We start from the raw sequence: 22,962 nt of genomic DNA, 5'->3' as shown, positions 1-22,962 counted from the left end.
GAATTACAATTTAAAAATAAATAAAGCTAAATATTACTGATATGCGAATGCATCAGACTCATCAACACGATGACGTCGTCCCTATGTAATACTAAGATGTTTTGTAACCTATTTTTGATGCCCCACTACTGGGCAAGGAAGGGCCCCTTTCAAGTTCAACCATGGGCAAAGTTTCGTCAATTGGCTCAAAACACTCCAAATTGCCCAAACATTTTTTTTTGGCCTGTTTTCTGTCTGTTCTTGATAATCAATAGTATAATATAAAAAGATAATACTGGTGTATGAGCATGAACAAAGCAGAATGGCGTTACTCATAATTGTTTTAATTTAAATCTTAATTAAGTTGAGTCATTGGATTTCCCAGTTCAGATTTACACTAGGCATTGTGCCGGCAATGCAACAACAATTTTACTGTGCGACATTTTGTCACATCTTTCGGTATTTTTTAGGTTTGCGAACCCGTTACATCAAACCAGAGCCCTGTTCTCCACTCCCGTATTTCCTTTCGCAACTATACTTCTTGTTTCTTGTAAAAATGACTGTACTTCTTTCTGACTGTGCCAAATTCCAAGTCAATAATAAGTGGGCCAAATTTATCTTACAAGATATGTGTCGAATTTTTTTAAGGGGCATCTAGAAATGTGATTTTCAGGGAATTTGCGCAGTTTTAAATTACAAGTGTGCTTGTCCAACTCGCTGTTGATCAATTAATTATATTTGCGATATTTTTATGATTTGGGAATCACATTTGTTCATTACTTATACTTTTGTACACTTAAACAAATAACCAGTGAAACGAAACTAACTGACGCAGCAAAATAAACAGATGACGTTCTGTAATAAAATATTGTAAAAACAGGCTGATTGAAAACATCCTTTACAAGCTTTTATTTGGCAGCCGTATTTAGTTAATATTGTATGATGTTTGTGTGGGCCAAATTTTGCATGGCGATTTTGACCCACTTCCAAAGGTCGGATTGACTTGAAATTTGATATACACTTGCAGATTGGATAACAATTTCAAGTAAGTAAGGTACTTAAATTTACAGTCAACGTTAAGTCATCAAAAAAGCTCATAACAACTAAATAATTACGTTAGCAAAAAAATATTTGAGGTCAGAAAAATATAAAAGCAATTTATAAAGTAGTTAGGTAGTACTTTAGTTTATTAGGTAATGTGTATAATATAACATTGTAAATTTTCTATTTAATAAATTATATTTATAAAGTCTAAGAGGAAGAAAACAGTTTATGTTCCCTTATCCCTCCTTCATCAAGTCAATTGATGTGTACATAATTAGCGCAGCACAATTGTGCTTCACCTAGAGATGAAGAGCGAAATCCATTAAAATTGTAATCTTTCCATTAAAACACCAAGGTAAACGTAATTAATTATCGATAGAATCTAATACGAAACTACTTGATACTGAAAATTAAAAAAAAATACAAAGAAACTATTCTTAAAAACTGATTTTTAGTTTCTTAATTCAGAGGCTAAGAGCAGTTACGCAATACATCGAACCTAATGCGTGAAAATACGGACCGGAGTAGTCGTATAAAATATTTGTATGGTGAAATCGGATGGCGGAAATCGGATCTGATGCGTAAACTACTATACCGATTGTTCTACCGGACCGTATTTTCGTACGGATTCAGATCGGACGTAGTGCGAGACCGTTTTAACTCTTAAATCGATTACAAATATTTTCGTCGAAATTTTTGATTTAAAAAGTGTCTATACTCGCCTTTGACGCGATACATTGCACTTTGCACCGATCGACCAACGTATGGAAACATTTGTGTACCACAATTCAAAATAACAGCTATAGTCGAACATGCAAACCCCGCCATTTCTCTAATCATCGACTGAAATATTCCGAAGTAATTAAAAAAACACTTTTAGTGGAGATGATTACCGCCTTGGCGGCACTTATTTTAATGGTTTTGCTTGTCAAGAATGACATACCTGACCGCAGTTAGCTAACAATGCAGTGGCCATTAAGTGGTAGCATCAACAAACATTCAATGTAATTCAGTGTGTAAAATAACATGTATGAAGTTAAAGCAATAAAGTAGTTTGATTTTTAGGGTTCCATGCCTTACAATGAAAAAGGAACCTGTATAGATTCACTTGGTTACAAAACATCGTTTTTTTTTCCTTTCTCATTTAAATCTTCAGGATAGCGAAGAAAACTGGCAAGTCTCGAACGCCATTAACATTATGGTTGTACTGTGTTTCAAATTAATTACAACTTGTGACGTCTTCCTGAGGAAAATGATTCTCGGGAAATAGATTCGGGTAACCGGTTACCCGTCTGCGAAAATCCTTTCGAACGGCATTGGTAAACTAGTTTACCTGTATTATGCTATGGTATCTCACAACCATAAAAAAATACGTTTCTGGATTTACGCAAACAAAATATACAATTTTATTTATGTGTGTTTTCGTACAAAAAACCGTGGGAGTTTCCTATAGGTTTCCCAGTGGGAGAAGCGTATAGGGTAGTTAAACTTTACGTTGATATAGAGTTATGTGAAATTAGCACAAAATAAGGCCTTACGACACAAGTAAAAGAAAAGGATTCACAGAAAATAATGTTGTTTTTCATTGAAATAGCACAACTTATTTTGCTCATGACTTTTAGCCCCCCTGCCTGTGCAGAACCACAGTGCGCGAGATACACAATCAATATAAACATAAATCACATAGAAACACTTCTGTAAATGATCTTACGAAATATTTTAGAAAGGTAGAAAGAGTTGAGTTTACTATTATCACTATATCATAATGGATAGTTCAGTTCGGGTATACCCTTGAGGCCGACCGCCGCAGATTGAGAAACATGTATAACATCTCTTCAGTAATGGGCAAAGTAACATGCTATATATAAATAGCGGGAAATAGTATTTCGAATTGTATATTTCAGTTTCGGGTGAAACCAAAATTTTATTCGGGGGTATTCTCATCAACATCAGAATCGCAGCCTATGCTAAGCTATTTTGGGCATAGCCTCCTTTCAGAATGAGAGGGTTTGAGCCGTAGTACCCACGCGGGCCCAGTGCACAAGGGGAACTTCACACACACACCATGGAATTGCTTCGCAGGTTTTTATAGCTTTCCTCACGATGGTTCAAATAACTAGGCCACCATGTTTCACTAGGCACCATGGAGTCGTGTATATTAAAAACTTACATTAACTTTAGCTTTAGTGTTCATTGAGGCGATTATTCCATGATGAGATCACAATGAATTTGACCCAAAGGAATTTAGTAAAATACCGGAATCTGATGGTACACTTGGAGGCGCCTTCTTTCCTGTATTCTGTAGTTACAGATGAACGTGATGTGGAAAATTCAATGGGCAAACATGTACGCGGAAAACGGCAAAGGGTAAGATTGCCCGCAGGCATAAAACACGGGAATTATGCCTCGAAAGCTCTAAGAGCCCTCCTGTAACCTGTTCTCGGAATCATTTTTTTCCCGCAAGCAATTAAAGGCACTAGAATTTTCTCAAGTAACCGGCTGCTTCGACATGTAAATAATTATAATAAGCCGGTGGAAAACTTGTAAGAGTAAGAGGCTGTATTGTACAGTCAACTACAAAGATATCGTCACGGTCAAAAAAATATGTATACACGGCCTTATTGCTAAGGTGATAAAGTCGTGTACATGTCGCAGGGAAATGGCCAAACCAGAGAGATTTGAACAAATCAGTCAAAAAGTCAACTCGTTTTTTCATATCACTTGATTTGTTTAGTAGTTTGATAAAATCTCTAAAACACATCAGTGAGTTGACAAAACGAACTCTCAAAACAGACTCGTTTTATTATTTCACTATACACGTTTAATTAGTCTCTACCGTAACATGGAATAGGTAATTTCATCAAATCTCTGAACTAGTGCAATTTTATGACGTAAGTATATACGCTGACACGTTTCGAACTCAGCCAGAGTTCATCGTCAGAACAATACAACCTATTTGAACGGAGTGTGGTGATGGTGATATTTGGATTTGTGTGCGTTCCTGCAATGCGGAGGTGGAGGAGCTGCATGAACACGCATTTGTCGCATTCGACATAGCTATCGTCAAATCGCGGGTGCATAATTGTTTATATAGTTAATTGATCTCCGCAAACTAACGTCTGATTCAATAAATCATTTAAACACTATTATGTTGATAAATCGGATTTTTCTCTGAAATTCCCAAGCAAACAAACTCGTAGCTAGAAACACTGAAGGCGGAGGCGGAGCGGTGCGGCGCGGCGCGAGGGTACCGGTTGTAATATTAGAGCTAACGTGAAAGATGCCACACAAAATACCGCGCCACGCTTATTTCCCGCGCGGTATTCTGTGTGCCCTCTTTCACGTTAGCTCGAATATTACAACGCCAACGCTTTTATTATCTTGCGATGTATGTATGTATGTATGTATGTGCAGTGCGAGTCAAATCTTGGGAGTTAATGAAAGAAAGAAAAATGATTTATTAACGGTCCCAACAGTACCACCACCAAACACAAAAAACAATAATATATTACTATACAAGCAAAAATTACAATAAATTGCATGGTGATGACACCAATTGTCACCGAAAAAAGGGTCTCCACTCAGCATGTGTTGCTACACAGTGGGTGCAGCAACGCTGATTTTATGCAGAGCCCAAATTTGAGCTAAACGACAGCTCCACTTGTTACATTATAAATTTATAATATAATTAAACAGGTATTTAAATATTACCCACACAGCTAAGACTAAGCCTACGTTTTAACCAAGTGACGGGCATAAGGCACAATGCAAGAGGCATGGTGATACTAAAAAAATAAAAATAAAATAACAAAAATAACATATTATATATTATATGTAATGGCCGACTTCCAGTCGTTATATTGACATGAAATTTGGCATATCCATATAAATCTGATGACAATACAATAATCTGGTAGTGACATCCTGTTAGTCTGGCTAGGATCGCCTCCGCAGGACAGAACTCCTCAAAGATTAATGGCATCGATTTGAAATTTGGTACAGAAATTTAGTTTATACTAGCCGTTACCCGCGACTCCGTCCGCGTAGAACTCGGTTTTCACTATCCCGCGGGAACTATGTAACTTTTCGGGATAAAAACTATCCTATATCCTTCCCTGGGACTCAAGTAATCTGCGTCGTATCTAAATCGGTTCAGCTGTTTAGTCGTGCGTGATGAAGTAACAAACGAACAAACAAACAGACTTACAAACTTTCGCATTTATAAATAGTGGGATTGTGGGATGACAATGCAATGCAAGTACAGTCAACAAAATGTACAGTCAGCAAAAAAAGATTGTATAAAAAATGAAATTTTTGGCATAAAACATTCCTTTTTAACCCTCGACGCAAACAGAGGGGTGTTATAATATAAGTTTGACCGCTATGTGTGTCTATGTATCTGTATGTGTGTCTGTCTGTCTGTGAGAGCTACGGTCTTAAATGGATGGACCGATTTGAATGCGGTTTTTTAATTTGAAATTAGGTTTTCTAGCGATGGTTCTTAGACATGTTTCATCAAAATCAGTTAAGCCGTTTTTGAAATATTCAACTTTGAAGTGACAAAGTCGGGGGTTTTCAACTTTTTGTTGGTTAGGTTATACATACGTACGGTATGAACTGTTATTGACCAAAGCACTAGACGCAGGACGTTAGCAGTTAGGCAAGTCGCCAGATAATCTGCAAGAGCTCGAGCAAAGCTGAGAAAATCGATGGCAATGCTACATACGAGGTTTTAGTTCCTTCTAGTTTATAAATATGAGTTTTAGGTGCTTTTTTACTTTAAACCTTTTCCAGGCATAATGCATACGGCGACTACATAAAAGCACAAATATACGAACTTGCTAAACTTACATTATGGTACAAAATCAATTGAAATCGTTAAAAATATTATTCGTTTTTAAATTAATCCCTAATAGGTAAACAATATAAAGCTATGATTCATTTTGTAGTAGCGTATCTAAATTAGCGGGGCCTGGAAAAGGGTTAATTATTTTGTTGACAGCACATTTGCTCAAGAAATAGATTTTCGCAGAATTAGTTCAAAATGGATAAAAATCATCACCCGTGTGGTGTCGGGTTAGAATAACACCTCTCCATTTCTTCCGTGGATGTCGTAAGAGGCGACTGAGGATATAGGTTATACCGTAGGCGACAGGCTAGCAACCTGTCACTATTGTACCGTCTTAACTTAAACCTAAAATATCTAAAAGTGGTTCCGAACGGTAACGTTTCGTGTGCTCTGCCTACCCCATTTGGGAATACAGGCGTGATGTTTGTGTGTGTGTGTGTGGATTAAATTCATTGGTGTCTGCCGCATTCAAGTTTAAACTCCCAACATTTTAATTTCAAAGTCTAATATTTCAAAAAGGACTGAGCCGATTTTAACGACACATTGGTAGCTTAGAAATACCACAAAGAAACTTCACATCATGGTTGCAGTAAGAATTGAACTCTCTCTCACCTTAAAAAACCGGCCAGGAGCGTGTCGGACACGACCGAAATAGGGTTTCGTAGCCATTACGAAAAAATTAAGTAATATTTTTCTAAGGATTTCGTATTTTGTAACGGAATATTCCAAGTTCAGGTATATTTTATACCTTAGGCTGCTATTTACTCTTAAACTACAAATAATTCTCAAGAAAACTTAACCGTTATAGTTTTCCTTGTAAGTTTGATGTACTTACTACTCCCATCCTGAATTTTTTCAAATTTTTCTACCCACCGGTTTAGAGGTTTTTAGAGGGGTGGAGGGGACGCCCGATTTTAACGAAAATTTGCACTTTAAAGTTGAATATTTTGCAAACAGATCACTGAATTGAAAAATCGTCTTAAAAACCCCCAATGGTTTTAAAAGACGATACCTCACACCACAAGGTTGGATGAGAAAAAAAAACACCCCCACTTTACGTCTATGGGAGGTACTCTAAAAAAAATGTATTTTTATTTTTTTATTGTACCATTTTGTCGGCATAGTTTACATATATATTCGTGCAAAATTACAGCTTTCTAGCATTGATAGTCCCTTAGCAAAGCCGCGGACGGACTGACAGACAGACATGGCGAAACTATAAGGGTTCCGTTTTCGCCATTTTGGCTACGGAACCCTAAAAACTGCATCGAAATCTATCCGTTTGAGAGTTATAATGCCACAGACAGAAATTGATGTGAAACTTACAGACTTCTTTTGATTCGGGAGTTAAAAAGATTCATTCTGGCTGATCTAGAGTATGAAGGAGTCTTAACTGTGGCGTGGCTAGAGAATAATTACATTTTGTTAAATAAGTAAAGCCGTGGTGGCCTAGTGGTTTGACCTATCGCCTCTCAAACAGAGGGTCGTGGGTTCAAACCCCGGCTCGCACCTCTGAGTTTTTCCAAATTCATGTGCGGAATTACATTTGAAATTTACAACGAGCTTTGCGGTGAAGGAAAACATCGTGAGGAAACCTGCACAAACCTGCGAAGCAATTCAATGATGCGTGTGAAGTTCCCAATCCGCACTGGGCCCGCGTGGGAACTATAGCCCAAGCCCTCTTGTTCTGAGAGGAGGCCTGTGCCCAGCAGTGGGGCGTATATAGGCTGGGATGATGATGATGATGATGATGAAATAAGTAAAGTAACGTACACTTTACTTCCTAGCAAATAAAGCCGATCAGTAACCGTTTCACAACGAACACGACCAAGTAAATATTATGGCAAGTGACCGTTCCAGTTCATACATACATTATGTCCGCGACAATGCCGTTAACTGATTATCACAATAACAAATGCTTTTACAGTTATGTCCTACAAGTAGATAACGTTAGTTTAGTTCAGTGTTTTGGATTTGTAAAATTTGTGTGAATCAAATTTTATTCTTCTTCTTCTTTATTCTTTGGATAAATTTTGCAAATGTAGCCAATTTCGCAAGTTGGGCAGACCGGTTTGTAGAATGCGTTGGTAAGACATTTTGGTTATTTTACACTAGATTTTATCCGCGATCCAGCAGTTGAAATACTGGTGTTTGACTAAATTCCCAAAAGAAATTAAAAAAAATATATATTGTGGATTACGGCCGTGGTGGCCGAGTGGTTTGACCTATGGCCTCTCAAGCAGAGGATCGTGGGTTCAAACCCCGGCTCGCACCTCTGAGTTTTTCGGAATTCATGTGCGAAATTTTTACGGTGAAGGAAAACATCGTGAGGAAACCTGCACAAACCTGCGAAGGGCAGGAGGCCTGTGCCCAGCAGTGGGACGTATATAGGCTGGGATTATTATTGTTATTATATTATTATTATATTGTGGATTAAAACATCGCCACATTTCATGCTAAATCCTTAGCGTAGCCTTCCTTATCCTTAGCCTAGGATCTTATTCCGATTCCGTGGGGATAACGGGATAAAAAGAAGCCTATGCGTTATCCCAGATGTTCGGCTGTCTATACCAAATTTCAGCCGTTTTAACGTGAAGAAGTAACAAACAAACACACACATACTCACAAACTTTCGCATTTATAATATTAGTAGGATAACTTAGAATAACACAACTATCGCTTCTTTTAAATAATTCAATTTAGGCGTTAACCCGGGTTATTTCCATCGGGAAAAGTCGGATCTCAATCGCCATATGACGGCAACCGAAGTGGCAATCAGTTATTGTATTAAATGAGTGACATTTTCATATCCATCAATGAGGGTTTTCACACACACACACACGCGCACACACACGCACAAACATCACGCCTGTATTCCCACATGGGGTAGGCAGAGCACACGAAACGTTACCGCTTCGGAGCCACTTTTAGCAATTTTAGGTTTTAAGTTTGACAAAGACGGTACAATAGTGACAGGGGGGGGGGTAGGGTTTTCACAGAGGCGAAATATCGCTAGATGGCGTTAGTATCGTGAGGTCTGATTGACGTTTGCTTGCGATTGGTTAAATAACTAGAACATACGTCATCGTTCATCCACCATTACCTCTCATATTTCGTTTTCTAGAATTTTTTTACCATACAACGGCAAAACCTACTAGACACTGGCAAAATTGTCACGCGCAAAACAACGTTTAAACTTGACAGCAAATAGACAGATTACAATGAATTTAGTGTTATCTGATGCAAGATTAGTTCTATTGGTTTTCCGCAATATGGCGAGGTTTTTTATAATTCCGGTCAGCCTTTACCATGGGTACTGAGCTAATGGAGAGAGTACGAACGAACTTTTCCGATAAAACACGATAGAAAACCATTATTCGCACCTGTACACATATCACTGACCAGCCTTGCAAACTCATAACAACGTTAACTACCGTATGTGGGTACATTAACAATACGCATGGAAGCTAATAATAAATGTAGGCGGCCAAGGTTAGGGATGCATCAGAGTTATCCTACTATACTTAGTTGAATACTCTGAATACCACAAACGGGACTTATCACGCCAAATTAGACTTTCTGTCAAGTTTCTTGCGGCGCATTCTTCTTGGCAATGATGGTATTTCCGAAAGCGCTGCTAGTTTAAAAAATGACGTGTAAAAGTGCCCATTGCGGCCTATTTACTGAATAAATCATTTGAATTTTTGAATTTGAATTTGAAATATTATATTAGTAATATTTACCTCGAGGTTTGAACCACATTACAGTGGCCGTGGTCACGAGTATACTGAATTGTAGGTGTACCCGCACTTGGTCATTTTTTATTTGTCACCCCATCACACCGACACACAACATTAACAACGCTAACTAGAAAAAAAAAACCATTGGGAAATTTCAAAGCGCAATTGAAGCTTGGAGGTAGTGTGGGGGTTACAGCACGCATCCTAGATTGATGAAGGCCTGGATTTGACTCCCTGTTCCTGCATGTTTTTTCTGGTTTTTCAATGTATTCTAGTTAAAGCATATTCAAGTAAAAGACTTTTTCCTCCTTGTATTTTTTTTTACTGAGCAACTCCTAATTTAAGTTACTTTATTTATATTTTTTCCATTTTGTCACGATAAGTTTTTTACAAGCTTTTATTTTGTTTCACCTGTCCCGTTGTCTGTCTGCCTGTCTCTCTGTAATCAAATCTTAAATTCGACCAAATTCCAGTAGTTGGATTGACATGAAATTTGGTACACTTATGTAAATTGGGTGACAATACAATAATCTGGTAGTAACATCCTGGTTTCGCAATTCTTCGGGCTATGTCGGTAACCTTAGTTCTACTGCGATATCATCATTTCTAATTCTATCCCGCAGAGAAACCCCGAGCATAGCCCTCTCCATAGCCCTCTGAGTGACTTTGAGTTTTCTCATGAGGCCCATCGTTAGCGCCCACGTCTCAGATCGTATGTCATCACTGGCAACACACACTGGTCAAAGAACTTTTGACTTCAAAACACAACTTGCGATTCTGTGCGAACTTGTTTTGCGAAAACATAAGTGGCAGTGGGCGGGCACATATTGCCGCGAGACGGATGGCCGATGGGGCCAGAAGCGTTCTCGAATGGCGTCCGCGGACCGGGAGACGAGCTGTCGGTAGGCCTCCAACAAGATGAGAAGCGACGACTTGGTTAAGATCGCGGTGATCGCGGTGGATGCGGAAAGCACAAGACCGGTCTGAGTGGAGAGCCTTGGGGGAGGCCTATGTCCAGCAGTGGACGTCTTTCGGCTGACATGATGGTATGATGAACATCCTGGTAGCCCGGCCAGGATCGTCTCCACAGGACGGAACTCTTCAACGGTTAATGGCATCGACTTGCAATTTGGTATCGAAGCTTGGGTGACAATACAAGTACAGTCAACAAAAAGTACAATCAGCAAAAAAAACTCGTATTAAAAATGAAATTTTTACCAAAAACTTATTTCTTTCTTTCTTTTTAATTTTCTATTAAACTATTTTGTCGACGCAAAGCTGCTTATATTATTTTTCCATACGCGAGGCGTCCACACGCTCCGTGCAAACCGCGTCAGCTAGCGTAGGACCTTAATGCTATCCTCCAGGCCCTTGTTATCGCCCACGTTGAAACCTATGGATCTATAGCCTACAGAGACGCACTCACCAAGCTGTATGGATCCCATGATCTGCGAGGACTGGATCTTCTTGTAGGTGATCTCGCCCCCCTCCCCGACCCTCCGGTGCCCGATCTTCCGGTCCGACTTGTGGACCTTGCTGATAGCCCCCAGGGGGCCGACCGCCGGCTGTAAACAAAAATGTTGCTATAGTATTTACCCGACTGTCTCAAGGAGAGTTATGTATGTCTAAAGCCAGGGATACACTAGGGGACAAATGTCCCACGACACGTGTCGGCGACATGTCAAGCGAAGCCGACATGTCTGGCGATCTTTTTTTTTTTTATTTATTTATACGACTGGATGGCAAACGAGCAAGTGGGTCTCCTGATGGTAAGAGATCACCACCGCCCATAAACATCTGCAAACCAGGGGAATTGCAGATGCGTTGCCAACCTAGAGGCCTAAGATGGGATACCTCAAGTGCCAGTAATTTCACCGGCTGTCTTACTCTCCACGCCAAAACACAACATTGCAAGCACTGCTGCTTCACGGCAGGATTAGCGAGCAAGATGGTGGTAGCAATCCGGGCGGACCTTGCACAAGGTCCTACCACCTGCAAATCCCCGACGTCGTTGGGTACACGTGTTCACGTGGGTACATTTTTGTTCCCTGGTGTATCCCAGGCTTTAGTCTTTGGCCCTAAATGGCTGCACAGACTTTGACATGAGATATCATAAGATTCGTTAAAATTGTCGGAGTAACATATGGTATACAACATTTCAATACGGACCCCGCGAAAAAAAAAATGGCGGGGAATTAAAAAAAAATTGTATTGTAACTAGGTATCAAATGGAAGATAATAATTAACTCATTCCAACACATGTTTATAATACTTTTAACGCATTCACTGGCACCGACGCACATATGCGTTTTCGGAACTTCACCCAGTGCCGCTGTCATAATTATTCATACATCTTGAACGCACATGTGCGTCGGTGGCACCTGTGGAAGTCAGGTGGCAGTGAATGCGTTAAGCTACCATTTTCTGATTCTGATATATCTAAAAAAAATTACAAGACTGTTTAAAAAAAAACTACCTGATACAGGAGCCGCAGACGCAGAATCCCGACATAAGGGCGGGATGTCTTTACCCTTGGAAACACTTATTTCTCACAAGCGCTATCGCGAATGGAATCTAGAATACTAACATATTAGAGCCTTCGCTACACCACAAGGTAACAATACGAACAGTGAGACCACTTAGCAGTAGAGAGGGCACCGTAGTGCGACGCAGGGCACGCCCGCGTCCCCTAAGGGTTGATACACATAAACGGTTCTTAGGCATCGAGGCGCCCTGGGCGAGTTATGTGATTAACGCCCTTTTGGATACAACAAGCGATAATGTGACAGATTGTGTTTCTTAGACAGAATACTCATACTTCTACGAGATAATGAGATAAGTCTATAAAGGTTAATAGGCTGAGTCTACTTTTCTTTTAGATAGTTACAAATAGTTTTTTTTTATTAGCCTATTTTTGTGTCCCACTGCTGGGCAAAGGTCTCTCCTCTCTTGCTTCACTCCTGCCTATCAAAGGCGAGCTCCCGCCATCCCGCATTATAGGCATCCAAATCGTCCCTCCATCTCCTTTCGGTCTGCCTCTATTACGGTATCCGTCACTAGGGACCCATTCCGTAACAATTTTGGCCCAACGTTCTGGGTTCATTCGACAGACATGTCCAGCCCAGTCCCACTTCAACTTGGCCGTCTTTAAGCACTTGTCTCACCGCCAGCGAGGAAGCGATTGGCTATCGACTATTCTCTCGCTCAAGAAAAGAACAAAAGATATAAGATCCTGTGTGAGTAAAAGAGACACATATATTAATAGTTGATCGCTGGCTGTTCACACTGTCGGCGAGAACTCGCTCTTACATCTTTTGTCGCAGCGACAAGAGCTATAAAACTCGCTGAGCTATAGATACTCGCTCAGCGACGTCAGCTTGGCGGCCGCCCCGCACGAGGGAGTCGAGTGGAGCGAGTAATCGCCCGTCGCACGCGAACACTCGCTTAGAGCCGAGCGACAAAACTACACTCGCTTTTCGCTGCTCGCCCACTCGTTTCTAGATACTCGCTCTACTCGCTTCTCGCTCATCGTCGGCGGTGGGACAAGTGCCTTACGCCCACGTCAGCAATTCGAGCCTTTGAGCGTAGTTTCAGTGTTTTTAATCCAGTCTGTTCTTCGGACACCAAGAATGCTACGCTCCATTGTCCGCTGGCAAACCTTGAGTATGGAACTTTTGAGCTTCTGTAGTGACCACGTTTGCGCGCCGTAGGTTAGGATGGGCAGGACACTCATGTCGACGAGTTTACGCTTTAGCGATATTGAAAGGTTCCCTTTCATTAACGATTTCATAGACCAGAAGCTAAAAATAGATACTTATTGAAATTAAGCGGTTAAGCTGAGCTGCCGCGCGCGGCGCCCTGTAGTACTTGGCAATACTATGAATACTACACATACTATAAATAGTTCGTTGTTGATAAGCGCGACTAGTAGGCGCTTATGGTAAACTAGCTTATGCCCGCGGCTTCGCCCGCGTGGGATTCGGTTATCGTGCACTGCCCTCAGGAGCTGTGCATTTTTCCGGGATAAAAAATAGCCTATGACACTCTATGACCCATGAACTATCTCTATGCCAAAAATCACGTCGATTCGTCGCTCCATTTCAACGTGAAAGACGGACAAACATACTAACACACACACTTCGCATTTATAATATTAGTATGGATAACGGCGCTTAATAATAAAACAGTAACTCGAACGTTTTTAGCATCAAAAACCATCACTAGTGCCTCAGATCTACCGCAGTTTAGTCGATTACTAATAGTGAACGCATTTCTTTGTCTCGGAGTTAACTGCAACTGCATGTCCCGACGAACGAACGTATTGTCTAACGCTCTGGCGTTCACGATCTCTTTCTACACCGTTTGACACAAAGATTTGGTGAAAACGATCGCGATTCCAAGTGCGTGTGTACACTAAGGCCTCTGCTTTGCGCACCGCGTTGCTCTGTCGCTGCCGAGTTGCCTCACTCGTTATTATTACGCTATGCCTCTACAATCGTAAACGAGCGTGCGTTCATAAAACACGCGCGTAACACAAGCTCTTTGCGCGTAAGGATTTTACGCTCGCGACGAGTAGGCGAGTTAGGCCGTCTTGTCTAAATCCTGGCCCAATACTATGAAGTGCAAATTTTGAACTTCGAATCTTGCCGTCTCGCTTACGTTAATATTATTTAACACTAGAGTGAGAGAGACGGTACGATACGAATTTCGTAGAAACCCCCCCAGGCCGGGCCGAGTACTGTCGTTATTGACGCGTGTAAATTTTAAACTACCGCGGACCGCACTGGTGATAGCCCGCGGGCCACAGTTTACGAGCCCTGTAGCAGGCCTAGTCTAAAATTGACAGACATTTAATTTCTAAAACGTAAAAAGGAACCTTCAGTACGAAGTTTGACACGAAACTGAAGGTTGAAGCGATTGTCATGGCTATTTCGGGGCAGGACATTAATTTTTCACGTGTAACCTACAAACAAGGGGTTGTTTATTGTTGCTCTGCTGTACAAGCCAATACGACTGACATGCCTATGGGTATACGTAGTGCCACCAGAGTTGTGTTCACGCACACAAGAACATGTCGTGTAATGACAGCGGGATTTTGACATTCACTCATTCATTTCCTTCGTTCTCCTTTTGTGCAATCAGTTCTTCATGTAGCTGTGTGTAATCATTCACTTCAACTCTCATGGCACTACCTATACGCGCTGATTGTACTATACTATGCATTTATGTCAATTTATTTTATAGCAAACTAGCCGTTGCCCACGACTCCGTCCGCGTCGAATTCGTTTATCCCTATCCCGCGGGAACTATGCAATTTTCCGGAATAAAAACTATCCTATGTCCTTCTATGGGACTCGAAACTATCTGTATACCGAATTTCATCTAAATCGGTTCAGCGGTTAAGACGTGAAGAGGTAACGAACAAACAAGCTTACAAACTTTTGCATTTATAATATTAGTAGTATTAGTAGGAGGTATAATACGAGTGTAAAGTAATTTGCATTTTTGTTACTAATGTCAAATACATAAACTTTGGCAATAAATTTCGAAAAACTCAGAGGTGCGAGCCCGAGCTCAAACCTACGACCCTCAACTTGAGGGGCCATAGTCAAGCCTTAATTTTCACATTTCTGATTTATTTAACATCTGTAACAATCCCAACTGAAAAGTGCTCGAAATTTTCGCGAACGAACGTACCTACGCGCAAATAATTTGGCGACTTAAAGACGTATTGGTTACAACAGGGCTTTATTCGGGTAGTTATACGATCAATCAAGCAAACGGCATCGACATTGTGAAGTTTAAGGCATTGTTAAAATAAATTATAAATACGATTATTTATTTGCGGGCGTACGTCATTTTTAGGGTTCCGTAACCAAAGGGTGCCAACGGAACCCTATTACTGAGATTCCGCTGTCTGTATGTAACTAGTTAATGGGTCAATCAACGTTTTAGTGTTGTTATTCTGTCCCGTGACCCAGGAGACATCAGTGATGCACTTTTGAACATGAAACTACCGCGAGACTCACAGCAGCCGCCGATTAAACTCGAGTTAAGACGTGAGTTATCCGGGTCAATATAATATTATTATTATTAATATATTTAATATGAGTGATGCACTTGCTTAAAAAAAATGTTTGCAATGTATTCCTTCCTATTAGCATGCTTATGAGACGAGCCATGAAGGAATTGCGTTAAAACTGTCACAGCTAACTTTTGGTGGATTTGTACCCCATAAAATCATACTTTTTAAGAAGTGACCCGGAAGACATTACCATGGCGACCAGCTACACTAAAAAATTGATTGACCCTAATTACAAGTGGCAATAACGCAAGTTGAATTATTAAAAACATTCTCAAATCTGTTTCCAATGTAATAAACATGTTTATTTTTCACAAAATCATATGACTGCGGTCCTGCAGTTTTATCTCGCTTCATTAATTGTAAACGAGATATCTGACTCATACACGGCATGTAAGAGATTGCATGAACGTTTTTAACATCCAGCTATTCAGCTGATAACAAGATAAGAGTGATACGCTGGAAAAATGTTGGTTTTCAACGAAATTGTTACTGATTTAAAATAGAAGGGCGCATCGTGTAACGTGCCGACGTTCGCAATTCGCACAGTCTCTTTCTACCCTTGTTTTATGCCGTGTGACGGAAAGAAAAGGTGAAAACGATTGTCATTCAAGTGTGTGTGAGTATTCGGCCGAATGTCCGGTAAAACTTTTACCGAACCGAATATTCGGCATAATTGATTTCTAAGTAGAAACTACAAATATGATTATTTTTTGTTGAAATGTAGTAATTTGATCATGCAACTCAAACAAAAAACTTGCTTAATTTCTTCCAATAACCTAAAGCCCAATCTTATAAAGGACTTACTGAAATCTAAACATCAAAATCATAATGACAAAGTTTCATAAATCAAAAATTTTATTTTGGGACCTGATTGATTATATTAACTTACTAGCTTTTGCCCGCGACTTCGTCCGCGTGGAATAGTAACTTTGGAAAGTATTTAATTTATTTAGGGTACCTATCTGCCAATAATAGCACATAGAAACTTCTACGGTTTACTGAAAATAACCTATTTTAATACATTGCTTTATATCTAAACTATTTTTTTTTTGTTCTTCCATTCTTAGTAAAACATTAAGTATTCTTCCTGCCAACACAAAAGGACTTTCTTCATAGTGAGCTCTTGACATCTTACGTCCTTTATTGTAAGTTAGGAGGGTTAGGATTATAATAAGACGGCATTCTTACTAAGCATTGCTACACATATTTCCGATAAATATAGGTACTTTAGTAAATTTGTTTAATTCCTTACGAACTTTCATTCCCATATTTTCAAGTAGGTAGGTATGAAAAATGTCGAAATTTGAAAAGAGCCGGAACATATGTTTCTTAGGATGACTTTGCTGTCCGTCCGTCCGTCTGTCTGTCAAGACCCTTTATCCCGTAAACGTGCGGAGTATTTATCGAGTTGAAATTAAAACCCTAAACTGAAAAAAGTTATAGGGGTACTTCTGGCTATCCTAGAAACTTGAAATTTTGTATACAGGAAACTCTTATAGCAAATTTTATTCCCTTTATAGCAAAATAAGTAAGAAAAATCTGAAAATCATAATTTTTCATGTCTGACTGTCTATGTTAATAAGCCATGTAAAATGACCCCACATTGCGTACATTTTGCTTATTAGCCTGGCTCTGCTAACACTTGATATTCATAAATACCTATGCACGGAACCCTTGATGCGCGGAGTTCGAGTCGATTTTAACCGGTTTTTTTTTGTTCTTATCGAATACCTCAACAAAGATTCATCGATTTATCTGTGATAATGACGACTTTCATATAATTTTTTATCCTATTTCATCCCCTCGCAGGTAAAATTTTCAAAAACCCTTGAACAAATATCTATTTATTTTCAAAGTGCCCAAATGCCAAGTTTCATAAAGAACAATCGATTATCTTCTACAATGTCGACCTTCATATAAACTTTCACCCCCTATTTCAACCCCATACAGGAAGAATTTAAAAAAATGCGCGAAATAATATCTATTTATCTCTTATCACGTGCCCAAACGCCAAGTTTCATAAGAACCATCGATTTTATCTTCGAAAATGACGATCTTACATATATAAACTTTCATCCCCTATTTCACCCCCAAACAGAAAGAAATTTTAAAAAACGCTCGAACAATTATTTATCTCTTATCACGTGCCCAAATACCAGTTTTCATAAAGAAAACATCGACGACGACCTTCCATATGAGCTTTCATCCCCTATTTCATCCCCTCACAGGTCGAATTTTAAAAAAGCTAAAACACATACCGACTTATTTCTTATTAAGTGCCTAAATGCCAAGTTTCATGGTTTTATTTCCGACAGCGACGAACTTCTACCATATAAACTTTCACCCCCTATTTTAACCCCTTAAAGCCTTTTTTTCGCGATAAAAGATAGCTTATGTTCTTCCCACGGTCTATTCTATCTCTGTACCAAATTTCATCCAAATCGGTTCAGCGGTTTTTGCGTGAAAGCGTAACAGACAGACAGACAGACAGACAGACAGACAGACAGACAGACAGACAGACAGACAGAGTTGCTTTCGCATTTATAATATTAGTATGGATAGTATGGATAGTATGGATTAAGTGCCTAAATGCCAAGTTTCATGGTTTTATTTCCGACAGCGACGAACTTCCACCATATAAACTTTCACCCCTATTTCAACCCTTAAAACCTCCTTTTCGCGATAAAGAGATAGCATATGTTCTTTCCCATGGTCTATTCTATCTCTGTACCAAATTTCATCCAAATCGGTTCAGCGGTTTTGCGTGAAAGCGTAACAGACAGACAGACAGACAGACAGACAGACAGACAGACAGAGTTACTTTCGCATTTATAATATTATGTTGGAAGTATGGATTATTTTATTATAAAGATCCATCCCAGCCTATATATGTCCACTGCTGGGCACAGGCCCTCCTCTCAGAACAAGAGGGCTTGGGCCACAGTTCCCACGCGGGCCCAGTGCGGATTGAGAACTTTACACGCACCATTGATTGCTTCGCAGGTTAGTGCAGGTTTCCTCACGATGTTTTCCTTCACCGCAAAGCTCGTGGTACATTCAAATATGAGGTGTGAGCCGGGGTTCAAGAAAGGGGGAGGGAAAGATCACTGTAGCTTAATCTCAAAACAGCTACATGTATACTACTTTAAGAACCATCTTTTTTATCTGCTGTTATTGGAAATCAAGCTACCATGCTAACACAAACATAAAGCCTCACTGTACCTCATAAAAATAATACATTTAACACTCAACTCATAGATGGCTCAATACTTTTTTAACTAAAATGTTATAAATGATTCAATAAAAGTATTCTAAATGGTTTGGAATTAGACCACATTGAAAAAAAAAAACCGGCCAAGTGCGAGTCGGCCCTCGCGCACCGAGGGTTCCGTTTAAATTTTTTTTTTTATTATATGATTGAACTAACAATTTACGGTTTTCGCAATTTTTCCTTTATCTGTGCTATAAGACGTTGCTTCGTACCAAATTTCAAGATCTGAGTTCACGGGAAGTACCCTGTAGGTTTTGATTCCCTTGCGAGTTTCGAAAATTTGCGGCATAAACGGCTGTATCTTGTCATTGCGTTGGCTTAGAAGTTTGATTTTTTCACAGCTCTAAGGGACAGTAGACCTGAGTATTTGGTATAAATTTCAGCTTGATACCTCCACGCGTTCCTGAGACGGTCTTGACAGACGGACGGACGGACAAGAAAGTGATCCTATAAGGGTCCCGTTTTTTCCTTTCGAGGTACGGAAGTGATCAATGCCAATTGACACCATAGCTTTTACGGTCATGGTATGATATGGTATAATGTTTAGAGGCCTTAAAACGTACCCAGGGGGTAGATAGTGCCCCAATTCCAGAGTCAATGAACTTGTGAGTCACTAATGATGGCCGTTCGGCCCGCTTACGGCTAAGTGGGCCGATTTAATGGCTGTATTGTGCGTGTAAGTTGGTTATTTATTAACCCAGCTGTTGCCCGCGAGTCTGTCCGCGTACAATTCGTTTATTCACTATCCCGCGGGAACTAAGCAATTTTCCGGGATAAAAACTATCTGTATACTGAATTTCATCTAAATCCGCTCAGCGCTTTAGACGTGAAGAGGTAACAAACAAACAGACTTACAAACTTTCGCATTTATAATATTAGCGGGACTAGACTTCACCCGCGGCTTCGCACGTGTATATCATTAGCAGTTGAACTGAAATCCCAGGATTATACCAAATTACCATGGGAATTACCATTTATTATAAAATGGATTACATTAACATTGCACATTTAAAACAACTGTGCCAAATTTCGTGACTAAACCAAGCAGTTGAGATTTCGAGATTTTATCCCGACCCCATGGGAATATTGGGATAAAAAGTAGCCTATATGTTAATTCAGGCTTTCAGCTATCTACATACCAAATTTTATCTAAATCCGTTCAACTGTTTTAGCGTCTAGGAGTAAAAAACATACACACACTCTAAAACTTTTTCATTTAGAACAGTAACTTTAAGGAAGTTGCACCATTTAAATTAGTCAATGATATAATTATAAATACAGTGTAATGGTTTTCCTTCCTTCTTTCGTGCCAAAAGCCAGCACTAATTCATTCGAATTTTATTAACATGTATCCCATGGACAAAAATAAATTGTAGTTTTTAACATAACACGGCTTATTATGTTTGCTGGATGCAACCAGAGATGTTACTTTGAATAACATCATATCAGCATATCTAGGATAAAATGTATCCCATGTTACATTTTAACATAAAACAAGTTGGGTAGTTGCTTGGGTAAAAAAAAAAATACAATTTTTTTTCGTCAATCAAAGAAAAAATTACAAAGACAAAGCGCGTCAAAGTAGGGTCCAGTGGTGTTACGCCGTGATAAAAAGCATCATAACTACGGAGCGACGTCACGCGGCATTAAAACTGGCTACACTGTTGGCATTCTGCAGAATCAACCGCAACCCTGTCATCGCAACTGACATTGGCCCAAGCCTTAAGGCCGCCATTGAGGGAATAATAATAATAATAACCTATCTATGTAAGTGTGTTCCTTATCCCAAAATTAGACCGTATGGAAAATGCTAGCTAAGCGGTATTGCAGTATCATTGACAATAGGATAGTCTTTATCCCGGAAAATCGCATAGCTCCGGCGGAAAGCGATAGTTGAATTCTATGCGGATGGAGTTGTGGGTAACGGCCAGTAATTAATAAAAGAGAACATAATGTGTAATACTTTTGATAACCTAACTAAACTACACTACGTACGACTTTGACACTGGATGACTCTTTTATTATACACCAGAAAGAAAAAAAGAAAGAAAAAAAAAGGTAAATTACAAACAAATTACTATTTGTTACTTATATTTTTTACTATCAAGCTTTTTACCTTGTCTAATATACAAAACCAGATTAGACATCACGGCCATGACCAAATCTTGATTTCAAAGAATTGCAGAGTGTCAAAGTGGAGATGGGTATTTCTTCACTATTTGGAAAATTTTAACAGTCCCCTGCCAACTTTCTCTTCAAATTATGATGATTTCAGCAGTAAAAAATGGTTATGCAACATAACTGGTGTTGTGTAGACCTATATAAATGTATCCACAAATGTCCATCTTAACAATTATTTTTATATCAATCATAATCAGGCAAGAGGAGGCCTGTGCCCAGCAGTGGGACGTATGTAGGCTGGGATGGATAATCAGGCAACAGCAATTAACTTTTTTTAAAAGATATACTACTTAAGACTTGGATGTGGATCACCAGCTTTGTTATATTTTTTTTTTCAAAATATTGTACTTTATTAAGTACATTTGGCCGTTATTCTTAGCGTTAATTGGTCCTTTATAAAGTATGTGAGGGCTCAGGAGGTTGTGCTCCTAATGTCCTTAGGAGATAGTCCATAAAATAACATATAGCAACTCATGTTCTTTAAACAGTTGTCCAGGGGACATATTAATGGTAATGAGGTACAAGAACTTTGTTGAGCTCCATAACATAAATATAACAGAAAAGTGTTACTTTTTATTGTGATAACAACATGTCATCAGATAATATAAACTATAAACCAATTATGTTTATCACAATTATGTCTGGACAAATTTGCTAAAAGAGAAATTAATCACAATCTCTACATATTTTTTTCATGAATCAGGACATAAAGAGTGACTGTTAGCCCATAATCTATTGACTTCAATCTTTAAAATACTAAGTTATTTAAAGTTCTGCTTGTTAATCTGTTTCTTTTATCTTTTTATGCTTAAACCTTTGAACTGATTTAGATGAAATTTGGTATGAAGATAGTTTGAAACGCTTGGGAAGTAGATAATGTGCATTTAATGAAGAATTTTTATTTTTCTCAACTTGTATTTAATAAATTAATAATAGGATTAAATGTCAATAACTGTTAGTAATCAAGTGTTTGTAAATTATTGGAACTTCAGGTCAAAAATTGTTGTTTATAATAAAAAAAAATCATTGTAAGAATATATAACAATAAACATGAAAATTGTTTATTAAAGGCTATTTTCTGTGCTAGGTCACTGTTTAAAAAAAAATGCAGTGAATTTTAATAAACTCTTTCAGTCAGGCACTATTACACACTACCATAACTTCTTTTTAGATTAAAAAAAAAAGTAAAGCTAGGAATCTAATTTTTTTACAGATCAATAAGACTTCCCCTCATCAAAATCAAGGTTTTAACATATTCCTGTTGACAGATATTTATTTCCAAAAACTTATTTAACCTCTCTGACCAAATCCTATTGGGAACTTCCTAATAACCAAGAACCTTGATATTTGGCATCAAGGTAGGGTCTCACTTCTGACTGCACATTTGCATTAATTTTACTACGAGAGACCTGTAGCCAGAAGTCGTACAAAATATTTAATTTTACATTATCTTAAAGTTCTATAGAACAGTATACATCCCTATAATCAGGCAGGAAAATAGTGAGTATTGATTCTGGTAATATTATGGTGGTCGTGTTGCGAAGTTTCTCATAGCTGTTGCAACACAATGGTCATCTTTAGCAAGCGTTTATTAATGAATGTCCCAATTATCATAACATAATTGCGTTCGACTCACTTTCTCCCTTCTATCTCACTCACTCGTGAGCATGAATGAAAATAAACGTATCGCTACAACTTATGGTAATACTTACGTCGTACGGGACATTTTTTTCCGCAATAGAAGCCCTGTCTCGATCTGGAAATGGAAATACAAAGCGAAATAAGGACACTTTTATAATGCACTACACTGTCT

At 38.9% G+C, this 22,962-nt stretch overlaps 1 protein-coding gene across 12 annotated transcripts in view; it reads right to left on the bottom strand.

Moving 5' to 3' along the window:
• PIP5K59B (Phosphatidylinositol 4-phosphate 5-kinase 59B) overlaps positions 1 to 22,962 on the bottom strand; it is a 108,777-nt gene that overhangs the window by 57,968 nt on the left and 27,847 nt on the right. For all 12 annotated transcript variants that reach the window (XM_074108784.1, XM_074108782.1, XM_074108785.1 and 9 more), the window contains exon 3: positions 11,039 to 11,177. In XM_074108784.1, coding sequence (XP_073964885.1) covers positions 11,039 to 11,177 — 139 coding nt within the window. The remainder of the gene's footprint in view (positions 1 to 11,038; positions 11,178 to 22,962) is intronic.

Source organism: Choristoneura fumiferana, chromosome 27 (genome assembly GCF_025370935.1).
Source record: "Choristoneura fumiferana chromosome 27, NRCan_CFum_1, whole genome shotgun sequence".
NCBI classification, from domain to species: Eukaryota; Metazoa; Arthropoda; class Insecta; order Lepidoptera; family Tortricidae; genus Choristoneura; species Choristoneura fumiferana.
This window is presented reverse-complemented; position numbering and strand designations above follow the sequence as displayed.